This window comes from Paroedura picta, chromosome 8, assembly GCF_049243985.1.
Source record: "Paroedura picta isolate Pp20150507F chromosome 8, Ppicta_v3.0, whole genome shotgun sequence".
Taxonomy (NCBI): Eukaryota; Metazoa; Chordata; class Lepidosauria; order Squamata; family Gekkonidae; genus Paroedura; species Paroedura picta.
In genome coordinates, this window is record NC_135376.1 from 100,503,543 (window position 1) to 100,531,063 (window position 27,521).

Here is a 27,521-nt window from a genome sequence, read left to right on the forward strand (position 1 = left end):
AATATATTTTGTAAATTTGTTAAACATTTATTGGGTGGTGTGACCATATATGGTCATGTCAACCCACCTACCCCTCCCAAAATGACCAATGATGGGCCTGGAGGGGGTAGGAAGGGGAGGGACCCTGGGTGGGCATATACAAAGCTATGCTTCCAACCATATTCTGCACCATAGCACCCCTTTCTGGGTTTTCTTGAAGCAGTTGTGAAAGGCTGATGTAGACAGTGTTGCAGTACAATAAGTACAGTACTGCATCAGCCCTTCACAACTTCTTCAAGAAGACCCAATAAACATCGGTATGTGTCCAGACCTTTCTTGCACCTTGGATGCGTAATCTGCTCTTTAGGTAGGTGTCAGTGTCAATCACTACTTCCCAATATTTTCCAGGTAGGTGTGCTTATAAGAGCATGCACCTGCACATCTCCGGTATGGAGCGATTCTTTCTTTCTGTTGCGCCGTTCTGCTCTGGAGTATATGGAGCAGTGAGCTGATTTCTTTTCCTCCTTCAGTCAGCTAGTTTCTCGTGTCACAGCCCACCTCTTCTCCTCCAATGCCTATGCAAATGGCCAATGGCTTTCTTTGGAACCCTGTGGTTTACCAGTATAATGTATGCCTTGAACTTCTTCAGTACTTGGCTTTTCACTTTGATTAAATAGGTAACTTTTGTAACGATTGATACAGTTAGTGAACTGGAAGCTCCGTGGCCACCAAGGGGGTTAGTGTTTGATGGCTTCAGGCGGCTCTCTGTAACAGAAGTGGACAAGTTACTAGGATCAGTGAGGGCTACCACGTGCCCCTTGGATCCCTGTCGGTCCTGGTTGCTCAAATCGGGCGACCAGCAGATAGAAGGCCCCTTGAAGGAGATTGTCAACCTCTCCTTAACATCTGGAGAGTTTCCCAAGGGGCTCAAGGAAGCAGAGGTACGCCCTTTACTGAAAAAGCCATCATTGAACCCGCGGAACCCTGCCAGTTACTGCCCAGTTTCACACTTGCCGTTCCTGGGTAAGGTGATAGAGCGGGCCGCGGCAGACCAACTCCTAGGTTTCTTGGATGAAACTTCGGCCCTCGACCCATACCAGTCTGGCTTCCGCCCTGGCCACGGGGTGGAGACCGTGCTGGTCACCCTCATGGATAATATCCGGCACCAGCTGGATTGGGGCGGCTCCGCCATTCTCTTGCTTCAAGATCTGTCGGCCGCATTTGATTTGGTACACCGCCTCGCTGGAACTGGAATAAGGGGGACTGCGCTTCAATGGCTGGTCTCCTTTCTCCAGAACCGGACACAGAGGATTGCGATAGGGGAGAGTATGTCGAGCCCTTGCGGGGTTCCGCAGGAGGCGATACTCTCCCCCACACTTTTTAACATCTATATGCGCCCTCTAGCCCAGCTGGTCTGGGGCTATGGGCTGCGATGCCACCAATATGCGGATGACACCCAGCTCTACTTCCTAATGGACGGCCGGCTGGACTCCATCCTGGATATATTTGCCAGCTGTTTGGAAGCGATAGCTGGATGGCTCAGGCAGAGTCGGCTGAAACTCAACCCCTCCAAGACGGAGGTCCTGTGGCTGGGCAGAAGAGGGCAGGAACAGGAAGCGTGCCTCCCATGCTGGAACAGGGTGCAATTAACACCTGCACCAGTTGCCAGGAATTTGGGGGTGACATTTGATGCCTCCCTCTCTATGGAGGCTCAGGTCACCAATGTAGCTCGGATGGCATTTTCCCATCTTCACCAAGCCCGGCTACTAGCGCCCTACCTGTCCTCGGTACACCTGGCCACAGTGATCCATGCAACAGTCACTTCCAGATTAGACTTCTGTAACTCGCTCTACGCGGGCCTTCCCTTGTCTTTGACTCGGAAGTTACAGCTGGTCCAAAATGCGGCTGCCTGGGTCCTCACTAGAACACCTTTGAGGGCCCACATTCAGCCGGTGCTTCGTCATCTGCACTGGTTACCAGTCTGTTTCCAAATCAGATTCAAGGTATTCTGAATCAGATTTAAGGCTATACGCGGCCTGGGTCCTGTCTACCTGCGGGACCGCTTGGTTGCTTATGCCCCCCGCAGGGCACTCCGCTCTGCAGGTATGAATTTACTGGTTATCCTGGGCCTACGGGATGTTCACCTGGCCTCGACCCTGGCCCCAACCTGGTGGAATGAGCTCCCAGAAGAGCTAAGGGCCCTGCGGGATCTACCAGCTTTCCGCAGGGCCTGCAAGACAGAGCTCTTCTGCCAGGCATATGCTTGAGGCCAGGGCAGCTCTCCCACTAATCCATCAGAGGATCACCTCCAATACTGAGATCTCTAACATCGAGATCATTGTTAGATCTATTGTATTGGTGCCACCCTCTTCTGAATATTATTCTCCCCACCAGGCTGAACCTGGGGGGAAGTCGGGTAACTAAGATCAGAATTGTGACCACCGCCGCTTATATGTTATATGTAACTTGTTGTTGATGTTAATTGGGGTTTTTATGGGGATTTTATTGTGTTTTAACTGTTTATGTTGTAAACCGCCCTGAGACCTATTGGAGAAGGGCGGTCTAAAAATTAAATAATAATAATAACAACAACAACAACAACAACAACAACAACAACAACAACAACTCATACTTTGAAAGATCATCTGTCAAAATATATTTGTTGCCACGAGGGGTCTCTGCCTTTATTGGGCCACATACAACACTATGGGTCATTCCTCACAACTTAAATGTAGCCAAAGTCTTTTGTAAACACTATTAATTTAACGTTCTGCATAACGTCATAAGCAAACCACAAAACTCCCGCCGAACTCCAGCATTTTTGAATGAATGATGTATACCAGCCCTAACAGCCTCAGGAGGAGAAGCAGCTGGGCAGTGTCAGAAGGGGCTCCACAACCAGAAGATACTTCCTGGCAGTGAAGCCAAATGGCCACAAGATGTCAGGGTTTCCCTAGACAAAGCAAATTAACACAGTTTTAGAAGTGATTTATTTCAGATTTTATTGTAAAAATGGGCTTTGAAAGGGGAGAAGGGGTAAGGTGAAGGGATAGAGAGCCCCATTCACCCAGCCAGCTTACCTGAGTGAGGCGTCCCGCGCGGTTCGGGAGGTCGCTGCGGGAAGGATGGAGAGGTGTGGGCTGGGCCCAGGCCACAGCGGCGTGGGCCCGTCTCTGGTGGCCAGGGGCAGCTTGTCTCTTGGCCGGGCAGAAGGCAGCCGGCTATGTGAAGTGTGGCGGCCTTATAGCGGGGTCAGGGACAGCCGCGTTGCGGCTGCTGCCGGGCGGCCAGTGTGTTGCGGGTTTCAGGTGAGCTGACGGAATGGCCCACCGTGTCTGTGACGCGGCGAGGCTGTCCCAGGGCCTGGCAGAAGCCTGTGGACAGCCGCGGAGCATGCCGCGGCCTTCTGGCAGGCCCAGGGGCAGTCTCAGGCTGTCCCAGGGCCCACCAGAAGGCTCTGGGCAGCTGCAGATGTGGAAGGGACATGCGCATCGACAGCGGTGAGTGGGGTGGGGGATCCTGGGGGGGGGGTTGCATGGACGGAGGGGGCGAATTTTGGGAGGTTGGGGGATGGAAGATCGCAATGGGCGGATGGGTGGGTCAGGGGAACCGTGGCGGAGGGGGGAGGGTGGCACCGCCGTGTGGGGTAGGTTGAAGGGGGAATGTCGCATTCAGTGTTAGGCAGGGTCACTGGGTGGGAGTGTAGGGGGTGGGTAGCTAGCGACGGAGCGGCAGCCGGTGTGGGGGCGTGATGGGGGGGAGAAAGAGCGCGGAGGGTGGGTGGGTGTTGGGGGGTGGTCGCATGGGGGGGCGCTTACCTGCGTCGTGGCGGTCAGCAGGGGCCGAAGGTGGGTGCCGCCGTGCGCTGCCGGCATGCGCTAACGCCTCCAGCAGGGCAGCGATGGCGGGCGGGTTGCGGGGGTAGCGGCGGGCAAGGGCCCAATAGCGGGTTGGGGGAGGTGGTTGGGGAGGCTGGCCCCCCCCCACCCGTGGGGCAACATAGCAGCGTCAGCGGGAGAAAAGGAGCAGGGCCGTCGTGTCTTCAACACGGCGGCCCTGCTCCTTTCCTGTGGGCCCCCGTCCCCAGCCATGGTCCCTGGTTCGCCACTGGGAAAGGAGCAGGCCTGCCGCGTCGAAGACGCAGCGGCCCTGCTCCTTTCCCGGCAGCAAACCATCTGCGCGGCCAGTCCAGGGCAGGCCAAATGGCGGTGAACCATCTGAGCGACCAGTCCAGGGTGGGCTGCGCGCGCCTGATTGGCCCCTCCGAGTTTTATCATGGACAGGTCCCACCCCTTTCTCCTCCCACTTAGCCCTTAGGGCTTTATTTATACTGCTCCCGCGGAGCGGTTTACAGATTACTCCATAGCCTTGATGACTTCTGGGGTTTCCGTGGTGGGGAAATTCCTGTATATTTGGAGGTGCTGTCTGGGGCAGGAAGTTTTGGGAAGAGAAGGGGTCTCAGCCACATATAATACCATATAGCCTCCCTGCCAGTGCTCCAGGGGAATGGACCTCTGAGGTGAGTTGTGATCCCAGATCTCAGGGCCCCACCTGCAGATTTGCAACCCCCTTCCTTTATAGACACTTGAGTTGCAAAGGCCTTGTGCAGAGCTTTCAGGTCCTGCCTTCCCATTTTTCAGCAGGGGATGGAGGCCCTCCACTTCCTCTGGCCCTCCTCACCAGCCCTCCTCTGTCCTCTCTTGGTCTCCCCTCTCTCAAAAACATGATAACCCCCCAGAGTTTTCCCCACAAGCTGTGTGTCTGTCCAACCTTGGAGGCAGAGTTCCCCTGGGCTAGGCCAGTGGCAGGTTGGCTGTTGTACTTCCAGAGGATCTGGATCCAGCGGCCCCTTGGACTTTTCTGCCTCCCCTGGAAATCTCACCGCAGGAGAAGAGAGAGGCTCTGTGGGTCTCATGTGTCTCATATGCCAGAACTGGAGGGAGACCATGTCCTGAAGCAGAAGGTCAACACACGGGGGATTGCCCTGGGCTGCCGCTGGTGATGTTTCTGGCCCTGGTATGTCTGGGGCATTCTGCTCCACCACAAAAGGCCTCTGTGGTGCACAACATGGTCTCATTCTTCTGTTGTCGCCCTGCCAAGACTTTGGTGGTGATGATAACAATGATGGAAAGTGCTGTGATGCTTGGCATGTTGTTAGTCACTGCACATGAAGCGAAACTTCCTCTGGTTCCCACTTCTGCTCCTGTGGGAGAATGCAAATGCCTGTGCATGGTGTGGGCGGGTGGGCTGCCCCCTGCACTCACTGAACCATCGACTGTCACGCGGCATACTGGGCTTGGAGGTTATTTATAGACATGCAGGTTTCCCCCTTACAAGAGCTTTGCTGAATTGTAGCTAAAGATCAGAGCAGCACACAAAAGGCCCCTTAATAAGTTCTACTGGCTTCTAATGTAGATAAGTACTGTCATAGTGAATCTCTCTAAACGATGGGGTGGGGCAGATTTGAACCTGCCCTGGATAAAAAAGTAGAAATTTTACCTGATGGTTTAACTAAACTTTCAGAAACCTTCCCTGATGGAGCCAGGGCTGGCATTGCCACTTCTGGGGCTGGAAAATCCCTGAAGGTTTGAGAATGGGGCCTGGAGAAGATATCTTCAGAAGGATATACTGCCATAGTGTCCAGCCCACAAAGCAGCCATTTTCTCCACGAGGTTAGCCTGTCTCCAGGCAAGGCCTGACAATCTCCCAGAATTATAGCTGAATTATAACTCCCAACTACAAGGATTGATTCCCCTGGAGGAATTATATTGGCAACCTTATCTCCAAGGGAACTACAATATAGAAATCAGTTGTAATTTCAGGATATCTTCACGCCCCACCTGAAGGTAGGTAAACCACGGCTCAACCCTCATTTTTCTGGGCACCTTGTTAAGGACAGAACTTTGAAAGTCTGTGTTGAAGTAACAGCAACAGTACATGAAGGGTTAAAGTCTTCTCTAGACAGAGAGAGCCAGAGCAACAGGCTACTCTGAGCACTGACTGGCCAGCAGCATTTGAGAGGGGGTTGATATCAAAACTGTGTGCTGGGAGAGATCCATCCTAAGCCTGGTTCTGATTTAAATGCTGGTTCAGAGAGCAGTCTGACAGATCCTTGACCATGCGCTCTGAGGAGAAACTTTAGTTAGAGTTTAGTTAGAATTTTTACTGACAGCTAATCCACACAGTGTCTACAGAACTGAGGCAGATATCTGGCAGAGGAAATTTGAGCAGTGAGGCTGTACTCCCAATTGAAGCCAAATTGGAAGGGGAATCCTTCTAAAGAGAGAAGTAAGATTCCTGCCCAGATAGAAAAGAGGAAAAGAGGTGTGAGAATTTCCTCAGATTCATGTGTGAGAAAGTGCTTCAAATTCCTCAGTAGTTAGTGGGCTACTGGTACTTCTAAGAAGGGGGAAAGTAGTGGTATTAGTGGTGGTTCAAAAGCCAGGGGTACTCAAAAAGACATATTTTGGTCAAACAGAGTAAGAGAACTTCTCAGTTTAAAAGAAAACTTCAAGTCTAAAAGAAAAGCATACGAACTGTTTTAAAGCTTGTAACTAAGAACTTCTAATGGTATTGTATTTAAAAGTCTGAATTACGCATTCCAGCTATCCTATTCTTCCTTGTAAAAAGAAATCTGTTTGTTTGTTGTTGACACTACCTCAGTGCCATTTCTGACAAGGGTCAAATAAAAGAGGGTTCTTGGAACTTCCCCAAATGTTGCAGGGCTAATTGAAGCCAAAAGTTTCTGTCCATCAAAGGGTGGGCCAGTGGGCTTCATTTTATAGCTAAGAAACTACACAACAAGGCTGTGGGGAAACAAAATTTATTTTGGAGAGGGAAAAATTTCCCTCCAAGTGGGGAAATGTGTAGGGGACCCATCATATACCCCATCACCAGGATCCTTTCTCATTCATATAAACTCACTGAGCTAATGAAAAAATTTTCTTTTATTTCCAAAACGACACAAAAAAGTCACGGTGACATGGAAATTTGGTTTGGTTGCATTGGGGTGGGGGTGGGGAATTTTCAGAATTACACTTTATCTCCAGACAACAGAGTTCTCCTGGAGCCAATAGCTGCTTTGTAAGGTAAAGTCCAGGGCATTGTACCTAACTGAGGACCCTCCCCTCACCAAACCCCAGTTTGGTGTAGTGGTTAGGAGTGTGGACCTCTGATCTGGCATGCTGGGTTCGATTCTACACTCCCCCACATGCAGCCAGCTGGATGACCTTGGGCTTGCCACGGCACTGATAAAACTGTTTTGACTGAGCAGTGATATCAGGGCTCTCTCAACCTCCCCACCTCACAGGGTGTCTGTTGTGGGGAGAGGAAAGGGAAGGCAATTGGAAGCCACTTTGAGCCTCCTTCGGGTAGAGAAAAGTGGCATATAATAACTAACTCTTCTTCTTCCTTAGTAATATCAGGGCTCTCTCAGCCTCACCCACCCCACAGGGTGTCTGTTGTGGGGAGAGGAAAGGGAAGGCGAATGTAAGCTGCTTTGAGCTTCCTTCGGGTAGAGAAAAGTGGCGTATAAGAACCAGCTCTTCTTCTTCTTCAGTAATATCAGGGCTCTCTCAGCCTCACCCACCTCACAGGGTGTCTGTTGTGGGGAGGGGAATGGGAAGGTGACTGTAAGCCACTTTCAGCCTCCTTTGGGTAGAGAAAAGCGACATCTAAGAACCACCTCCCTCTAGAGGAAATGGCAGAATTTGGACAACCCCACTGAGCTCCCTTCCCTTTCCAAATTCTGGCCTCCCCAAGTCCCACCCAAATAGATCCAGGAATGTGCTTGTCCACCGTTGGCAGCCGTCAGTGGTGGCCTCCCAGGTCCCCTCACATGGATCCAGCCTCCTTCTCCTCAGATCCTTCCTGTAAGGTCTTTTTTTGGCAAGGGCCGATGCTTCAAAGTTGACAAAAGGAAATACTACCTTACAGTGAGTGATTAAAATGTGGAATTTGCTGCCAGAGGGGGTAGAGGTGGCTACAGGGATAAACAGCTTTAAAGGGGGATTAGATTGATGGAGGACAGATCTTTCAGTGCCTACTAGCTATGGTGGCTGAGGGGAACCTACGTGTTCAGAGGTGTCAGAAGTTGGTGATTCAGGCTTTTTATTTCCTGGGACCTTTTGCTGTGATCTGCATCTTGCCATTTCTTTAGCCTTTGATCAAACCTTGTACCTGTCCCCAATTGTCATGTTCAGCACTGTTCGTGGGCACTGGGTGTGGGGAAGGGGAGTCCTGGGGAATGCAGGTGGTATGAAGTGTCCTTGGTTTACTCTCCCTTTCCTGCAAGGACATATCTGGCTTTTTTTGCAGGGAGTTGTTGTGGCTTTGATCCCCTGCTCTAACTGGGACTGGGGGGCAGAGGGGGGGCTGGGCAGTGGGAAGGGATATTAGCACTCTCATGCTAAGACCTTGAGTCTTGGCCATGTATCGATTAGGTTTACTCACATTTTTGCTAACTTTCAGGTGCATTTCTCCACCTGAAAGTTAGCAACCCTACCCCCACCCCCCGCTCTTCCCATTAAGAAGCAGGGGCTAAGCTTGAAATGTCTGGAAAGAGGGACATGTCTGTCTAAGGTTGCCAGCTCCAGACTGGAACATCCCTGGAGATTTTAGGGCCCAGTCAGCCAGATATAATGCCATAGATTCTACCTTTCAAAGCAGCCATTTTCTCTAGACCATTTTCTCCTTAAAAGCAGCTATCTTTCCCGGAGAGCAGTTCTAATTATGGGGGATTTCCAGGCCCCACCTGGAGGCTGGCAACCTTATGTTTGTCATGGAGGCATTTTGGTTCCAGACCCTCACTGCTGATGCTTCCCCACTCAGCATTGTCTAGCCATTTTGAGTTGCCCAAATAGAAGAGAGATTTTAACTATTACAAGGACAGAGTGACTGGAGGGATGGAGAATTTCTCTTGCATATAAAGATTAAAATAGCTCCTTTTGATGCTACTAAGTTTAGAAAAAGGGAAGCCGAAAGAGGACAATCATGTCCTCTGCAACGGTGTCTTACAAGGCCTGCACAAAAGACAGGGAGAGTTGTTGAGATCAAACAGTTCCGTAGAAACTGGCCTTTCAAAGAATACCATTCTGTAAAAGAAAAATATTTTTCCCTGAACAACAGGGTACAATTTTGGAATACTATCCTATTAGAATCATGGAAGTGAAAGACCCCATTGATTGCAAGACTGGGAAATTGGTACAGAGGAGATCTAACTTATTTCATCCAGAGCCTCACAGGGTTGGAATGATGGGTTTATACATTTCTGGAGATGTAGGGAAGGATCCTGGGAAGGGGAGGGCATTTACGAAGGGGAGCGGTCCTAGCAGGGTATCATGCCACAGAGTCATTTTCTCCAGGCAAACTGATCTCTGTAGTTTAGGGGAACAATTGGAATTTCTGGAGATCTCCAGGCCACACCTATAGGTTGGCAACTCTAGGATCAGTGATGGTTATAGAATCATAGAATCATAGAGTTGGAAGGCACCATTCAGGCCATCTAGTCCAACCCCCTGCTCAACGCAGGATCAGCCCAAAGCATCCTAAAACATCCAAGAAAAGTGCGTATCCAACCTTTGCTTGAAGACTGCCAGTGAGGGGGCGCTCACCACCTCCTTAGGCAGCCTATTCCAATGATGAAGTACTCTGTGAAAATTTTTTCCCTGATATCTAGTCTATATCGTTGTACTTGTAGTTTAAACCCATTACTGCATGTCCTCTCCTCTGCAGCCAACAGAAACAGCATCCTGCCCTCCTCCAAGTGACAACCTTTCAAATACTTAAAGAGGGCTATCATGTCCCCTCTCAGTATCCTTTTCTCCAGGCTGAACATTCCCAAGTCCCTCAACCTATCTTCATAGGGCTTGGTCCCTTGGCCCAAGATCATCTTCATCGCTCTCCTCTGTACCCTTTCAATTTTATCTACGTCCTTCTTGAAGTGAGGCCTCCAGAACTGCACACAGTACTCCAGGTGTGGTCTGACCAGTGCCGTATACAATGGGACTATGACATCTTATGATTTTGATGTGATGCCCCTGTTGATACAGCCCAAAATGGCATTCACCTTTTTTACCGCTGCATCACACTGCCTGCTCATGTTTAGTTTACAATCCACAAGTACCCCAAGGTCTTGTTCACACACAGTGTTACCTAGAAGCGTATCCCCCATCCAGCAGGCATGCTTTTCATTTTTCTGACCCAGATGCAGAACTTTACACTTCTCTTTATTAAATTGCATCTTGTTCTCATTTGCCCATTTTTCCATTGTGTTCAGATGGAGAAAGTTATGACTGTCTCTTCTGTGCAGTGTTCAAACCTGATGAGCTATTAGGTGGAGGCAGGGGTTCCCCTCCACCAGTCCCTACCTCCAGCCCTTGTTCAGCTGGCCAGCAAGGTGTGTGAGTGTGGAGGGGACTTACCAGGAGAATCATGTCATTGCTTGCATTGCACAAAAAGTGACTTCATCACATCAGCAACATCCAAGTCAAAAACTCTGTGGTAGAAGCCAGTCTTGCCATGGAGTTCTTGCCCAAATATCAGAGCGTTGCTCAGGTGTCCCTCGTGTCACTTCCTATGTGATGTTGGGAACAAGGCCTAGGCCTTTCTCTGTCCCCCTGTCAGTTGCCAGGAACGACCTGGCAACCCTATGAGATATGCCTTTTCCCTTATGCTATGAAAGTGGCCAGAGACCTCCATTAGGAAAAAAATGAAAGCTGGGGATTCACAGACACATTGTTATAGCTGCAAGTGGGCAGCCGTGCTTGGCTGAATCTGCACTTACTTTGTTTATTCCATTGTGGATCCTGCTAGAATCATAGAAGGGTTGGAAGGGTCCTCACGGGTCATCTAGTCCAAACCCCTGCACTATGCAGGACACTCACATCCAAATTGCTCATCCACTGTAACCTGCCACTCCCTTGAACCTTCACAGAATCGGCCTCTCTGTCAGATGGCTATCCAGCCTCTGTTTAGAAATGTCAAAAGATGGAGAACCCAGCATCTCCCGAGGAAGCCTGTTCCACTGAGAAACCGCTCTGTCAGGAACTTCTTCCGGATGTACCTTCTAGAAGCAACGCCAAAAAATGATGTGCTTATCATCATGGAGGATTGGAATGCTAAAGTAGGAAACCAAAAGATAACCGGGATAACAGGCAAGTTTGGCCTTGGAGTACAAAATGAAGCAGGCCACAGGCTGGTAGAATTTTGTCAAGAGAATACAATGGTCATAGCAAACACTCTTTTCCAACAACCCAAGAGACGACTCTACACATAGACATCACCAGACGGTCAACACAGAAATCAGATTGACTATGTGCTCTGCAGCCAAAGATGGAGAAGTTCTATACAGTCAATAAAAACAAGACCAGGAGCTGATTGTGGTTCAGATCATCAGCATCTTGTTGCAAAATTTAGGTTTAAATTGAAGAAAGTAGGGAAAAGCACTAGACCACTCAGGTATGAACTAAATCATATCCCCAACGAATATACAGTAGAGGTGATAAATAGATTTAAGGAATTAGATCTGATAGACAGAGTGCCTGAAGAACTATGGACGGAGGTTCGCAACATTGTACAAGAAGCAGCAACTAAAACCATCCCAAAAAAAAAGAAATGCAAGAAATCAAAATGGTTGTCTGAGGAAGCTTTACAAATAGGTAAGGAGAGAAGGGAAGTGAAAGGCAAGGGAGAAAGAGAAAGATTGACCCAATTGAATGCAGAATTCCAGAGAAAAGCTAGAAGAGATAAGAATGCCTTCTTAAATGAACAGTGCAAACAAATAGAAGAAAACAATAGAATGGGGAGGACCAGAGATCTTTTCAAGAAAATTGGAGATATGAAGAGAACGTTTCATGCAAAGATATGATAAGGGACCTCACAGAAGCAGAAGAGATTTAAAAAGGGTGGCAAAATTATACAGAAGAACTATACAAGAGCGAACTTAACATCCCTGATGACCACAATGGGGTAGTTACTGACCTGGAGCCAGACATCCTGGAATGTGAAGTCTAATGGGCCTTAGGAAGTCTGAGCAACAATAAAGCTAGTGGTGGTGACAGCATTCCAGTTGAACTATTCAAAATCTTAAAAGATGATGCAGTAAAAGTGCTACACTCAATATGCCAGCAAATTTAGAAAATTCAACAATGGCCACAGGATTGGAAAAGGTCAGTTTGCATTCCAATCCCAAAGAAGGGCAATGCCAAAGAATGTTCAAACTACCGCACTATTGCACTCATTTCTCATGCTAGCAAAGTTATGCTCAAAATCCTACAAGCTAGGCTCCAGCAATATGTGGACCGAGAACTTCCAGAAGTACAGGCAGGATTTCGAAGAGGCAGAGGAACTAGAGATCAAATTGCCAACATATGCTAGATCATGGAGAAAGCTAGGGAGTTCCAGAAGAACATCTACTTCTGCTTCATTGACTATGCTAAAGCCTTTGATTGTGTGGAGCACAACAAATTGTGGCAAGTTCTTAAAGAGATGGGAATACCAGAGCATCTTATTTGTCTCTTGAAAATTTTTATGCAGGTCAAGAAGCAACAGTGAGAACTGAACATGGAATCACTGATTGGTTCAAAACTGAGAAAGGAGTTCGGCAAGGCTGTATACTGTCACCTTGCCTATTTAACTTGTATGCGGAGCACATCATGAGAAAGGCGGGATTAGAGGAGTCACAAATTGGGATCAAGATTGCAGGGAGAAATATCAACAACCTCAGATATGCAAATGATACCACTCTAATGGCAGAAAGTAAAGAGGAATTAAAGAGCCTGTTGATGCGGGTGAAGGAGGAGAGTGCAAAAGTTGGCTTGAAACTCAGCATCAAGAAAACTAAGATCATGGCATCCGGCCCTCTGCATGCCTGGCAAATAGATGGGCAAGAAATGGAGATAGTGACAGATTTTATTTTCCTGGGCTCCAAGATCACTGAAGATAGGGGCTGCAGCAAAGAAATTAAAAGACGCTTGCTCCTGGGGAGGAAAGCTATGGCAAATCTAGACAGCATCCTAAAAAGCAGAGACATCACCCTGCCAACAAAAGTGCGTTTAGTCAAGGCTATGGTATTCCCAGTTGCAATGTATGGCTGCGAAAGTTGGACCATAAGGAAGGCCGAGTGACCAAAAAATTGAGGCTTTTGAACTCTGATGCTGGAGAAGACTCTTGCGAGTCCCTTGGACTGCAAGGCGAACAAACCGGTCAGTCCTAGAGGACATCAGCCCTGACTGCTCTTTAGAAGGCCAGATCCTGAAGATGAAACTCAAATACTTTGGTCACCTCATGAGAAGGAAGGACTCCCTGGAGAAGAGCCTAATGCTGGGAGCGATCAAGGGCAAAAGAAGAAGGCGATGACAAAGAATGAAGTGGCTGGATGGAGCCACTGAAGCAGTAGGTGCAAACTTAAATGGACTCCGGGGAATGGTAGAGGACAGGAAGGCCTCGAGGATCATTGTCCATGGGATCGCGATGGGTCGGACACGACATCGCACCTAACAACAACAACAACAATCAGATCCCCTCTCAGTCGTCTCCTCTCTAGGCTAGACAGACCAAACTCCCCCAACCTTTCTTCATGCGTCTTGGTCTCCAAACCCCTCACCATCTTTGGTGAGCCCTCCTCTGCACACATCCCTCTTCAACTGGGATGTCCCAAACTGAACACAGTACTCCAAGTGAGGCCGAACCAGAGCAGAGTAAAGTGGTACCAGCACGTCCTGTGATCTGGACATGATATTCCATTTGATACAGCCCAAAATCCCATTTGCCTTTTTAACCACGAGTCACACTGCTGACTCATGTTCAATGTATGGTCTACTAAGACTCCTAGATCCTTTTTGCACATGCTACTGCCAAGACAAGTCTCCCCCATCTTATATTGGTGTATTTGGTTATTCCTACCTAAATGCAGAACTTTACATTTGTCCCTATTGAACTTCATTTTATTCAGTTTTAGCCCACTTCTTGAGCTTAAGATCATCCTGTATTCTGTTGCTGTCTTCAGTTGTGTTTGCTTCCTCTCCCAGTTTAGTATAGTCTGCAAATTTAATTCCCTCTAATCCTTCATCCAATTCATTTATAAATGTGTTGGACAACACAGGCCCCAGGACAGATCCTTGGGTACTCCACTTGTCATTCTTTCCCAAGAAGATGCTGAACCATTAACAAAAGTACCCTCTGGGTACGATTGGTCAACCAGTTATTGATCCACCTGACAGAATACTGCATACTGCATTTTACCAATTTGAATATCATGTGGAAGCTTGACTGAAATCCAGATAAACTATGTCCACGGCATTCTCCGGATCCAGTAAGGTAGTCACTTTCTCGAAAAAGAGATAAGGTTGGTCTGACATGACTTGTTCTTGTTTATACTCATCCTTGGTAATAAGGCCTTCCGTTTCCTAAATGACTCTTTTTTATTCCTCAAATATTTTGACAACAGCTTATGGAGCCACCTTGGCTTCCTTAGGCTCCTTCCGACTTTTCAAGGGATTGAGCCTTCAGTATTTCACTTAGAGGTAGAATGTTCCTTCCAAAGTAGAATGCACCCTCCTACACATAGAGAGAATCCTACCCACCCCTGATGATGCCAGTGTCCTTGGCAGCTTCCCCTGCCACCAGCTCGGCTGGGTGGTCACGCTGACCCAAGTGGCTCCAGCACCCTCCGGCACCTGTCGGTAGATAAGGCTGCACCTAGCCGCCCCTGCCCCCCCCACCCTTCGACTTGCATCATGGGGCTCCCGTCTCTACCCCAGGGAGAAATCTCTCCCTCCCTGCCACTGCAGGTCTCAAGGTGGGGCAGCCCACTGCCCCCTGTCCAGCCACCCCAGCCCGCCGGCAGATGTGTGGCGCGCCCCGTGGCCCTGAAGCCACCCCATTGCCAAGCTACGTCGGCCCCGCCCACTGGCCTGTTCTAGTACTCATTACCTTCTCTGCAACGGGCTTTTTAGCTAGTAACCATAATGATACTTCGCACTTCAGAGCATTCAAGCTTATCTTACCAGAGTCATCCTGGAATGGGTGGGGTGTGGTTGTCAGTAATTAGGGTAGCCAGCTCCAGCTTGGAAAGCTCTGGAGATTTGGAGGGCCCCCAGAGGCATAGAATGTCGCAGTGTCTACTCTCCAAAGCAGCCATTTTGTCAGAGGAACTGATCTCTGTAGGGTGGAGGTCACTTGGAGACTCCAGGAGCTCTCCAGGCCCCACGTTGGAGCTTGGCAACCCTCATTGTCCCCATGTTGGAATTGGGATAAACAGAGAGCTTGATCCTCGGTGAGGGTTCCCTCATGTACTTACGTCATCCTGATTTCTCACGCGGAGCCTCTTACCCACTCAGCAGCCACCCTGAGGTGAGTTCCTCCCGCCCCTGCCCCCCTCCCCCATCCTTTATCTAGGGCACTTTTTTACTCACGCTGGGCTTGTGGCTGTTCTGTGTCCCGCTACTTCTGCTTTTGCCAGGAAATAAGCACAGCAGCTATTTAGTCAAGTGGATCACTGTGATGCAGAGAGGAAGGCGGGGGGGGGGGATTTCACAGCATCTGGCAATGCAGATTGTGTCGGGTTTCATCAGCTACAGTCCTCTCCAGCGCCAGGGAAGGCTGTGACAGGTACGTCAAAGTGACCTCTCTCTCTCTCTCTCTCTCTCTCTTCTCCGTTTGGCCCACTTTCTTGATTTTACCTGTAGTTATGCTGACACACCTGAGCTGGTATGGGATTGTAAACCTAGGCCCCCAGACAAGCTGAGTTCAAATCCCCTATTCCACCATGGAAGCGCTCTGGGTGACCTCGGGCCCATCATAACTTTCAGCTTGGCAGTGAGGAACTGGAGGGGAAATATTCTAAGCTGTTCTTAATCCAACTGGGGAGAAAAGTGGGATATCTAGGGGGCAATACTCTCTCCTGCCCTCTTCAACACCTGTATGAGCCCTTTGGCCCAGTTATGGGCTGGGGTGTCATTAGTATGCGGATAGCACCCAGCTCTAACTCTTGATGGATGGCAAGCCGGACCTCCACCCAGATACATTCACTGGTTGTTTGGAAGCAGTGCCTGGATGGCTCAGGTAGAGTTGCCTGAAACTCAACCCCTCCAAAACAGAGGTCCTGTGGCTGGGCAGAAGAGGGCGGGATCAGGAAGCACATCTTCCCTACCTGGATGGAGTACAATTAGCACCAGCACTAACAGCTAGGAATCTGGGGGTGATTTTTGATGCTTCTTTATCGATGGGAGCTCTGATCCCCAAGGTAGCCCAAATAGCATTTTTCCATTTGTGCCAAGTACTAGCACCCTACCTGTCCTCTGAAAACCTGACCACTGTGATCCATGCAACAGTCACCTCCAGGCTGGACTTCTGTAACTCGCTCTACATGGGCCTACCCTGGAAATTGCAGCTGGTGCAGAATGCAGCTGCACAGGCCCTCACCAAGTCATCTTGGAGGGCCCAAGAAGAGTTGGATCTTATATGCCACTTTTCTCTACCTGAAGGAGTCTCAAATCGGCTTACAGTCGCCTTCCCTTTCCTCTCCCCACAACAGACACCCTATGAGGAAGGAAAGGCTGAGAGTGCTCTGATATTATTGAAGAAGAGTTGGTTCTTATATGCCACTTTCCTCTACCCGAAGGAGTCACCCTGTGAGGGAGGAGAGGCTGAGAGAGCCCTGATATTACTGAAGAAGAGTAGGTTCTTATATGCTGCTTTGTGATGGTCCATGTGGGAACAAATGACATGTCCCTGAATAACATCGCTCCTATTAAAAAAGACTATCAAGATCTGGGGAGGAAGCTCAAGCAAATGGGGGCACAAGTGGTATTCTCTTCAATCTTGCCTGTCAAGGGAAGAGGAATGCGTCGGGAGAGGAAGATAATGGAGGTGAATCACTGGCTGCGTAGTTGGTGCCGGCAGGAGAGATTTGGTTTCTGGGACCATGGGATAGGCTTTCTTGAGGAAGGCCTACTAGCACCTGATGGACTGCACTTATCGAAACTGGGGAAGAATGTGTTTGGCAGGAACCTGGGGAGATTCATCAGGAGAGCTTTAAACTAAAGCCACTAGGGGAAGGAGACGATCAACATAGGGAGTGTATGGAAGGAAAACTATCGGAGGCACCCCAACCGGCAAGGTCAGCTCATAGGGAACCAAAAGTAAAAGGATTCAGATGTCTTAATACTAACGCCCGAAGCATGGGCAATAAAAAGGAAGAGCTGGAACTTCTCATGCTGATGGAAAGGTATGATCTAGTAGGCATCACAGAAACTTGGTGGAATGATTCTCATGACTGGAATGTAATGGTGGATGGATATGAACTGTTCAGAAAAAAAGAATAGATTGAAGAGGTGGAGGAGTGGCACTGTATGTAAAGAAAGGGCTTACCTGTCAGGAAATTCTAGTGAAGGAGAGCATATCTACAGTGGAAAGCATCTGGGTGAAAATAAGCGAGGGGAAAACAAACAGTGTGGTGGTTGGTGTCTGCTACCGACCGCCTGACCAACGAGAAGATGTGGATGCTGCACTTTGTGAGCAGCTTGAGAAAATATCCAAACGGCAGGACCTTGTCATCATGGGTGACTTCAATTTCCCAGATGTGTGCTGGGAAACAAACTCTGCGAAGCGTCCTCAGTCATGCAAGTTTCTGACCTGCCTGGCTGACAATTTCATTTATCAAATGGTAGATGAACCCACAAGAGGTTCAGCCATACTGGACTTAATACTGACCAACAGGCAAGAGTTGGTGGATGAGGTGAAGGAGGTGGGGACCAAAGGGGGAAGTGACCATGTCCTCATAGAATTCCTTTTGAGATGGGGAGCCAAGGAAGCTTGTAGCCAGACGCGGATGTTGGATTTTCGTAGGGCAAACTTTAATAAACTCAGAGACATGATGAGTGTCATACCATGGGCGAGAATGCTGGAAGGGAAGGGAGTATGTGAAGGGTGGGCGCTACTCAAACAAGAGCTATTGCATGCTCAATCAATGACTATTCCAGAAATACGAAAACACTGCAGGAGCTCTAAGAAGCCAATTTGGATGAACAGAGAACTTCAAGAGGAACTAAGAAAGAAAAGGAAAATGTTCAGGAAATGGAGGGAAGGACAGAGCTCTAAAGAAGGGTACCTACAGGTTACTAGGCACTGTAGATCAATCATCAGAAAGGCCAAAGCTGAGAGTGAGCTAAGATTGGCCAGGGAAGCCCATTGTAACAAGAAAAGATTTTTCAGTTATGTGAGGAGCAAACGTAAAGTAAAGGAGGCAATAGGCCCACTGTTGGGTGCGGATGGACAAACTCTAACGAAAGATGCAGAGAAAGCAGAAAGGCTTAGTGCCTATTTTACATCTGTTTTTTCCCACAGGTCAAAGTGTTTAGGCACATCTAGAGATGGCCATAGCCAAAGGATAGTGTCTGGGTGGCAGGTTAACATGGATAGAGAGGTTGTCGAGAGGCATTTAGCTGCACTGGATGAGTTCAAATCCCCTGGTCCGGATGAAATGCACCCGAGAGTACTCAAAGAACTTTCCAGAGAACTTTCACTGCCCTTGTCCATCATCTTCGGAACCTCTTTAAGGACTGGAGATGTCCCGGAGAACTGGAAAAGAGCAAACGTTATTCCGATCTTCAAAAAAGGGAAGAAGGATTACCCGGGAAACTACAGACCAGTGAGTCTGACCTCTGTTGTGGGGAAGATAATGGAGCAGATATTAAAGGGAGCGATCTGCAAACATCTGGAGGACAATTTGTTGATCCAAGGAAGTCAGCATGGATTTGTCTCCAACAGGTCCTGCCAGACCAACCTAGTTTCCTTTTTTGACCAAGTAACAGGTTTGCTGGATCGGGGAATTTTGGTTGATGTCATTTACTTGGATTTTAGTAAAGCTTTTGACTAGGTTCCCCATGATGTTCTGATGGATAAGTTGAAGGACTGCAATATGGATTTTCAGATCGTTAGGTGGATAGGGAATTGGTTAGAGAACCGCACTCCAAGAGTTGTTGTCAATGGTGTTTCATCAGATTGGAGAGAGGTGAGTAGCGGGGTACCTCAGGGTTCGGTGCTCGGCCCGGTACTTTTTAACATATTTATTAATGATCTAGATGAGGGGGTGGAGGGACTACTCATCAAATTTGCAGATGACACCAAATTGGGAGGACTGGCAAATACTCCGGAAGATAGAGACAGAGTTCAACGAGATCTGAACACAATGGAAAAATGGGCAAATGAGAACAAGATGCAATTTAATAAAGATAAGTGTAAAGTTCTGCATCTGGGTCAGAAAAATGAAAAGCATGCCTACTGGATGGGGGATACGCTTCTAGGTAGCACTGTGTGTGAACGAGACCTTGGGGTACTTGTGGATTGTAAACTAAACATGAGCAGGCAGTGTGATGCAGCGGTAAAAAAGGCAAATGCCATTTTGGGCTGTATCAACAGAGGCATCACATCAAAATCACAAGATGTCATAGTCCCATTGTATACGGCACTGGTCAGACCACACCTGGAGTACTGTGTGCAGTTCTGGAGGCCTCACTTCAAGAAGGACGTCGATAAAATTGAAAAGGTACAGAGGAGAGCGACGAAGATGATCTGGGGCCAAGGGACCAAGCCCTATGAAGATAGGTTGAGGGACTTGGGAATGTTCAGCCTGGAGAAAAGGAGGTTGAGAGGGGACATGATAGCCCTCTTTAAGTATTTGAAAGGTTGTCACTTGGAGGAGGGCAGGATGCTGTTTCTGCTGGCTGCAGAGGAGAGGACACGCAGTAATGGGTTTAAACTTCAAGGACAACGATATAGGCTAGATATCAGGAAAACGTTTTTCACAGTCAGAGTAGTTCAGATGTGGAATAGGCTGCCTAAGGAGGTGGTAAGCTCCCCCTCAATGGCAGTCTTCAAGCAAAGGTTGGATACACACTTTTCTTGGATGCTTTAGGGTGCTTAGGACTGATCCTGCGTTGAGCAGGGGGTTGGACTAGATGGCCTGTATGGCCCCTTCCAACTCTATGATTCTATGATTCTCTACCTGAAGGAGTCTCAAAGCGGCTTACAATCACCTTCCCTTTCCTCTCTCTACAACAGACACCCTATGAGGGAGGTGAAGCTGAGAGAGCCCTGATTACTGCTCAGTCAGAACAGCTTTATCAGTGCTGTGGTGAGCCCATATTTATTTATTACATATTTATTATATGTAAACCACCACGAGCCAGCATTGCTGGGAGTTGCAGCATCTTTAAACCGCTCCTGCGGAGCATCTTTAAACCGCTCTTGTGGAGCAGATTAAATAAAAGGCTAGGGGCTCCCTGGGGAGGAGTTAGGGCGGGACCAGTCCGGGATAAAAGCTCGGAGGGAACCAATCAGGAGCCGCGAAGTGGCCATTTGGCCCGCCCTGGACTCCTCGCCCAGATGCTTCGCCACCTCCTTTCCCGGCGGCGAAGCGTTGCCCTTGCCTGCGGAGACCCCAGCGACGAACGTGGTGGGCCCGCCCGCCACCAACGAACACAGCCGACTCCCAGGGACTGCAACGCCGCCCCCTTGCTGCACGCCCTCCCGCACCCCCACGACCCTCACGGTAAGCTTACCCCCCCACACACCCCCGGCCCCCCCAAACACCCCACTTACCAACCTCCAAGCATGAACATAAGTTTTGAAAAAGCGAAAATTAAAAACCGAAAGCTGAAGTCTGCCAAAGTGAGCAGGGACATTCCTGAAAAGGGTGGGGACAAAGTCAACAGGATAGTTCTTCTTGGCTAGGCAAAGCAGAAATGCCAGAGCCCAGGGGGCCCCACAGAGAAAGGCTTCAAAAGGCTCCAGAAGATCTGAGTCTCCTGCTTGGGCCTTCTGAGTGATATGCTGGGCTCCCGGGTGCTGTTCTCCAGCGAGTGAAGTTGAGTCACAGGTGCTGATGCCAAGGTAGGGACAGCTAATGCAGCTTTTGCAGTGGTCCCCCCCCCCCCCCGCTGAAGAAACCATCTCCGGATCCACACAACCTGGCTAATTACTGACCCGTCTTGCATCTTGCATTTCTTGGGAAAGTGATTGAAAGGGCTGCTGTGGACCAGTAACTAGAGGAAGCTTTGGTTCTGAATCCATTCTGGCCTGGCTTCTGGCCTGGCCACAGGGTAGAGTCAGTGCTGGTTGCCCTGATGGATGACCGATGACAGCTGGATCAAGGTGGGTTGCCCCTGCTCGTGGTGCTTGACCTCATTGGCTCACCGTGTCAGCAGTACGGGGATAGGGGAGGCAGGTCTACAGTGGCTAGTCTCCTTTCTCCAAGGCTGCAGAAAGAGGGTTGCACTAGGGGAGAACGTATTGTGCCAGTGTGAGCTCCCTTGCGGAGTGTCACAGGGTGCGGTCCTCTCCATAACCTTATTTAAGATCGATGTGCCTGTTGCCCTGCTTGTCAGAGGGTGTGGATTCGAGTCTCGCCAATACATGGAAGGCACCCAGCGCTACCTCCTGATGGATGGCCGCCCGAATCATTCCCAGAGTCATTCACCAGTTGTCCGGAAGCAGTGATAGGGTGGCTCAAGCAGAGCTGCCTGAAACTCCACCCCTCGAAGACAGAGGTCCTGTGGCTGGGTAGGGAAGGGCATATGAGGAAGCACGATGACTCAGCCTGAACAGGGTGTGTTGGGATGAGAGATTCTAGCGTTACGTGCTTAGGCGCCTGAAGCGGCCGATCTCTCCCAGCACAGCCAGCGCTGCACTGTGGGGGGGGGGGGAGGTGCAGGCATCAGCACACTGAGAGAGACTGGCTGCTTCGGGTGTTGAAGCACCCAACCCTAACAGACACACACGCAGATATCTGAGGGCAAGAAGACTTTTGCTGGCCGACTCTACTGAGTCCCTCCCCCAAGCTCAGCATATTTTATTAGCATTCATACATAACATGTGTTATTTTTGGCCTTCAGGCCTATACTCCAGAACATAAGCATGTAAGCATATATTGTTCTTTGTGCTCTCTACTTGCATTTTGATAACAGCTTGCTCAGCAGTACAGTTAGCCACACGCACACACACACTTGGCCTTCACCACAGCTAGGACCTGCACATTCAGCCAGGAATTTGGGTGTGATCCTTGATGCCTCCCTCTCTATGGAGGTGCAGATCACGAGAGTAGTACGGCTGGCACTTTTCCATCTTCACCAAGCCAAGCTCCTAGCGCCTTACTTGGCCCCAGAGCACCTAGCCACAGTGATCCATGTGACTGACACCTCTAGACTGGACGTCTGTAACTCGACATATGCCGGCTTTCCCTTATCCCTGACCCAGAAACTACAATTAGTACAAAATTCAGCTGCCCAGGTACTCACAGGAACACCTTGGAGGACCCATATTTGGCCATTGCTCCGGTACTTATACTGATTGCCAACAGAATTCCAGATCAGGTCTATGGTTTTGGTACTTACCTTTGAGGCCATTCGTGGTCTGGGCCCGGCATATCTAAGGGACTGCCTGTCTACCGGAGAGCACTTCACTTGACAGATTCCAACTGGTGGGTTGTCCCTGGCCTAGGTAGGTACATTAGGCCTCAACCAGGGGCAGGATGTTTTCAGTCCTGGACCCTACTTGGTGGAATGAGCTCCCAAAGAAGACCCAGTCCCTGATGGAGATGGCACAGTTCTGCAGGGCCTGAAAGACGGAGCTCTTCCACCAAGCTTTTGGTTAGAGCCAGTGAGCTGGTAACATCCATGGGCCTCCCCTACAAAACATCTCCCCTAGTAATATTCAGCCTGGGGTAAACTTATTGGCAGTAGTGAACCTTTGAGCGGATAATGAAATATGTCTGTTCCATTGATACTCTATTAATTGGTTTTAATTGTTAATCTATTATTATTTTTAACTATATCTATAACTATGTTTGCACGCCGCTCTGAGCTGGTCTGCACTGCATTCAGAAACCATTTTTGTTTTTGTAAACATGCTTAGAAGTAAGAACTGCTGTAGCTGCTGCCTGAACCTCACACTTACTCAGCCTCAAAATTCTGGACCCAAGTAGGTGCCAACCTCCAGATGGAGCCTACAGATCAGCTGATATCCAGACTATAGAGATTAAAACTCCTGGAGAAAACAGCTGATTTGAAAGTAGACTCTATGGCATAGTCCATTATGGTCCTTCCCCTTCCCAGGCTCCACCCACAAAGCTCCAGGGATTTCCCAACCAGGAGCTGGCAACCCTAAACCCATGTTGGGTTGCTAGCCTCTGGAAGGAAGACATCCTGGTGAAAATCAGTAGTTGCTCAAATGTCTTTGGTTAGGTGCCGAACAGAATGGACCGGTTCCTTAAAAGACTGAGAACTCTTCACGAAGGGTGAACTCTTCACCAAATAAACTTTATGCTAAATTGTTTCCCACCTGTTTAATCTCAACGGCCACAATAAATGGCTGTTCAGAACTCTTGGAAAGGAGAAGGGAGGCTTTAAGTCAACAAGCCTGCAGTTCCCAGGATGCCCTGTGAGAAGGCCACTCCAAGAACATAGTTGGAACTTGGCACCTGGGCATGAAGAGGTGTGCCTCCTTAGTGCTGAGGGTTGCCCACTTAGTGCTGAGAGCCAGTTTGGTGTAGTGGTTAGGAGTGCGGACTTCTAATCTGGCATGCTGGGTTCGATTCTGTGCTCCCCCACATGCAACCAGCTGGGTGACCTTGGGCTCGCCACGGCACTGATAAAACTGTTCTGACCGAGCAGTGCTGTCAGAGCTCTCTCAGCCTCACCCACCCCACAGGGTGTCTGTGGTGGGGAGAGGAATGGGAAGGCGACTGTAAGCCGCTTTGAGCCTCCTTCGGGTAGGGAAAAGCGGCATATAAGAACCAACTCTTCTTCTTCTTCTTCTTCACTGTCTGGATTCCAGGCAGGGCTGTCGATGGAAGCCGCCAAGAGGGGTAGCCTTGCTTGCTGCTCTGATCTGGCTTTTCACCTTCCAGTCCTCGACTGGCATCATCTTTCTGGGACTTCAAAGCTACTGCCAGGGGAAGGGGCAGATGGAAGAGCCCTCCTCTGCCTTCTGCTGATGGCACAATAAGCTGCAATCTGTTGTAGCAACTGTCTGAAGGTCTAAGGAGGTGGCTGGATTGCAGTAGAGTCCATTTTTTCCTCCCTCAGCATTACACAGGGAGTGGGAGGGAGGGAGACAGCAGGCTGGTCAAGGTGTCTGAGCCTCAGAAGCAGCCAAGTGTGCAACACAACATGTGACTTGTGGCAGCAATGTGGTGCCCAAAAGCTTGGCCACCAACGGAATCAGGACTTTCATGACACAGATGGGAAACTCTGGAGTTCCCTTGGCCAGCAGATCCCTCCCTCCAGTCTAGAAATTGTCCCCTCCTGGCAGGTAGGTAGTTGAGTAGAGTGACAGAAAGGCACTCTGGACACGTGCAGAGGGTGCAGACTTTACAGTCAGAGAAATGAATATTTATGGCATGGGTTTGCTGAGCTGATTTGTCTGTTGAGAGAGGTGGTGGGGCTTGCCCCATGGCATTGGGGCCGCAGCCCTTTGGCCTTCTGTGGTAAGGCACTTTTGGAGATGGGAGGGGGAAGGGGGGCAAGAGCTTGAGAGTGATTATTCACTGGGGAATAAAAGTCTTTCTGCACATGCGCAGAAGCATGCATTCCTTTACACAGCCAAATTACAGCAAGGCAGTTTGCCGTTAATGATTAAAGCCAGATCCCAGGTGAAGTGAAAGTGGGTATTCACTTCTCTTCCTGCTCCTGTTCCACTCTCGTGGCCTCTGCTGCTCCCGGAACAAATGCCTCACGGCAAACAAAAGGCAAAAGTGCCTCCAGCACTCCAGTTCTCTGCTCTGGGTTCTCTCTTCCATCTACTGAGGACTTCAAGAGAAAGCAGGAACAACAGCAAAACAACACCACTGGGAAATCCAGAATAGGCTTCTTGATTTGAGGGGGGGAGGGGGCAGGGCAGAAGAGATAATACTTAACCACAGGTTTTCCTGATTATTTCTCCTGGGTTTGAAGATCTTATGCAAATCCACCACCATGACAGGTAACTGGTTATAAGTTTCCTTTTCCTGCTAGCAAAAGACTGGCTCATGCTGAGGCCTTCTGGGTTAGCTTCTTAAAAGCCTATTGTGTGTGGCTGCTTCCCCCTTGCTTTTACATGTTTTTAACTATATCTATAACTTGCATGTCCATCAGGGTTTCTTTGTTATTCTGCATTGATTTTCCTCCAGTGCTCAGCTCTGCTCTCTGTCCCCTGAGTACCTTTGTGCCAATGTCCCCCTTATTTCATTTCCAAGCAAAAGATAATTAAAAAGATTCCACTCGATCCCACTCGATTTCCATCCTGTCCTGTTGCCACCCCGCTCCACCCACACTGAGGTTGTGCCACCCTTTCTGCACCTACTTCCACCCCCCCTGCCTTCATCAGTGTACAAGCTCTATTTCCCCCTCATCTTTACATTTTAAGTTTTTTGGCATAAGTCTAGCGATCTCAGATCACTGAATGAAAAAATTAAACACAACCAGTATGCAAGATCAAATTAGAGAATCACAAAAACCAGGCACATTCAGTCCCACTCCACTCCAGGGGTGGCCTGCTCCCAGCAGTAGGGGGCACAATGGGGTCTAGCATGAGATTTCTCTGTGGCCCTAGCTGTGCAGGAAAGAGCTTTGCCGTGCCCTCCCTGCCACTGGGACAGTACCTGACCAGCCTGGGAGAAGGGGAGGGTCCGTTCTAGCATACAGTGCTTGGCCCTTGGATCCATGGTATTGGGACCACAGCTTAGAATGTATAAATCAGATACTCTTCAAGAAGAAATGTGTTTTGCCTCTTGCTCCTCAGAACGTTTTAATCAAAGCATGGAGGGTGAGCTGAAGTTTCTAGAACAACCTGAGAAGGGAGAAGACTTGGGAGATAAGCATTCCAGCCAGGATCCAGCCCTGACAGAGGAAGGTGCCTGGGGAGTCCAGCATGGTGAGCCCAGTGGGGAGGATTCAGGCCAGTGCCCCCTAGCACTGTGGAGGACCCTGGATGGACTGCTCAATGACTACAAGGAGATGTCTGGCTTCCTGAGCGCAGAAGACCAACAAAGGCAGCTGTTGACTTTCGTACCCCACTTCTTGAAGGTAGGTTGGACTTCCCCCAGGGTATCTAAGGGAAAGATTATGCTGGTGAAGAGCAGTTCATACTAGATTGCCAAAAGGGTTGAAAGAAAACCTGTCTTGGAGGGGCGGGGAATCCTGTGACCCCAGGAGGCATTGCCTGTCTGCACGCCAGCAGCTGAAGAAGAAATAAATAATAATTTCAAGAAAGCCATCAGTGATGGTATGACATCACTTCTTAGAACAACCTGAAAGTTACATCTCTAGGGGGCTTTCCGCACCGGGATCCTTGTAGCAAATCGTTTGCTGAATGAAAAATCGCCATTAAAAATAGTGGAATTTGTCGTTATGCATACCTGCCTTTGTAGTGGAATCCAGTTGCGTTTCTATCGTTTCCCACAGGCTTCCGGTCTCGGCAAAACTCACTAGCCAGGAAGCGCTATTGCCAAGCTCGTCCCGCCCCTGGCCATCAAGCAGCCAATGGGCGGCCATTAGCATGCTCCCAAACAGCCCCTTTCCCTTTAAGAAAGTTTTTTTTTTAAACACACCCGTTGCAACGAATATGCGTTGATTCGTTGCAACGGAGAGACCCATCCAGCTAGCAGGTGTGTTTGAGCTGCCGTTTCATCGTTGCCACGCTCCCCCCGAGTGGAAAAAAAATCCCCCCCCTCACGGGCGCGATTTTCGGCCGAAAACAGTGTGAAAAATAAAGGCAAAATACATCAGCAAACGGGCTTCTCTATTGTTTGTGCTTAGTGACTAAACAGCTCTGGGGAGGGACTGAAGCCGGGGAAGACTCTAAACGGAGGCTCGTCGGTGCATTGATCTCTGCTCGCTCCGAGAAAAAAAATGGCGATTGCTTCGCCAGAAGATCAGAGGAGAGAGCCAGGGGGAGGGACTTTGTAGAAACCACAACAATGGTAACACACAGAACTTTCCCGCTAGTGTTGCAGATTGGTTGCAGGAGTGTAGCGCTTTCCAGAGGGTGAATCCACTTTTGGGGATTTCCCTGAAAGCGCTACAAGGAAGCGCTTTTTGCGGATCGGTTACAGGTGTGTGGCAGATTGTCAACGACGTAGTGCATAATGGCAAAACTGTAGCGTTTTCAATTGGCAACCATTGTGCGATTTTGAAGGAGTGCGGAAAGCCCCTAGGAATCATGGAGAACTCTATGGTGTTACCACAGAGTTTCTGTCAATACGTAAAAAATACGTAACAATGAATCGCCAGCTCACATGCCAGCTAGATGGGTCTCTCCATTGCAACAAATCCACGCATATTCGTTGCAACGTGTGACTTTTTTTTTTAAACCTGTGCTTAAAGGGAAAGGGGGTTTTGGGAGCATGATAACAACTGCCCATTGGCTGTTCCATTTGATTGAGGACCAGCACAGAAAACAAGCACAGAAAAAAATCGCTTCCTTTCTAGCGATTCCTGCGAGACCGGAAACCTGTGGGGAACGAATGACAGAATCATAGAATCATAGAATAATAGGGTTGGGAGTGT

At 49.1% G+C, this 27,521-nt stretch overlaps 2 protein-coding genes across 6 annotated transcripts in view; one reads left to right on the forward strand and one right to left on the reverse strand.

Moving 5' to 3' along the window:
- The window catches only part of ARHGAP22 (Rho GTPase activating protein 22), a 109,994-nt gene extending 94,802 nt beyond the window's left edge, over window positions 1-15,192 (reverse strand). The window contains exon 1 of the mRNA XM_077350969.1: window positions 14,985-15,192. The gene's annotated coding sequence lies outside the window, so the exon portion shown is untranslated. The remainder of the gene's footprint in view (window positions 1-14,984) is intronic.
- A 298-nt stretch (window positions 15,193-15,490) lies between these two features.
- Window positions 15,491-27,521, forward strand: part of WDFY4 (WDFY family member 4) — a 305,701-nt gene continuing 293,670 nt past the window's right edge. For 2 of the 5 annotated variants that reach the window (XM_077350998.1, XM_077351002.1), the window contains exons 1-2: window positions 24,670-24,957; window positions 25,756-26,039. In XM_077350998.1, coding sequence (XP_077207113.1) covers window positions 24,951-24,957; window positions 25,756-26,039 — 291 coding nt within the window. In that variant the 5' untranslated portion in view covers window positions 24,670-24,950. Of the gene's footprint in view, window positions 15,589-20,786; window positions 20,872-24,669; window positions 24,958-25,755; window positions 26,040-27,521 lie in introns of those variants that run through there. The other 3 variants (XM_077350999.1, XM_077351000.1, XM_077351001.1) reach the window with 3 other exon arrangements.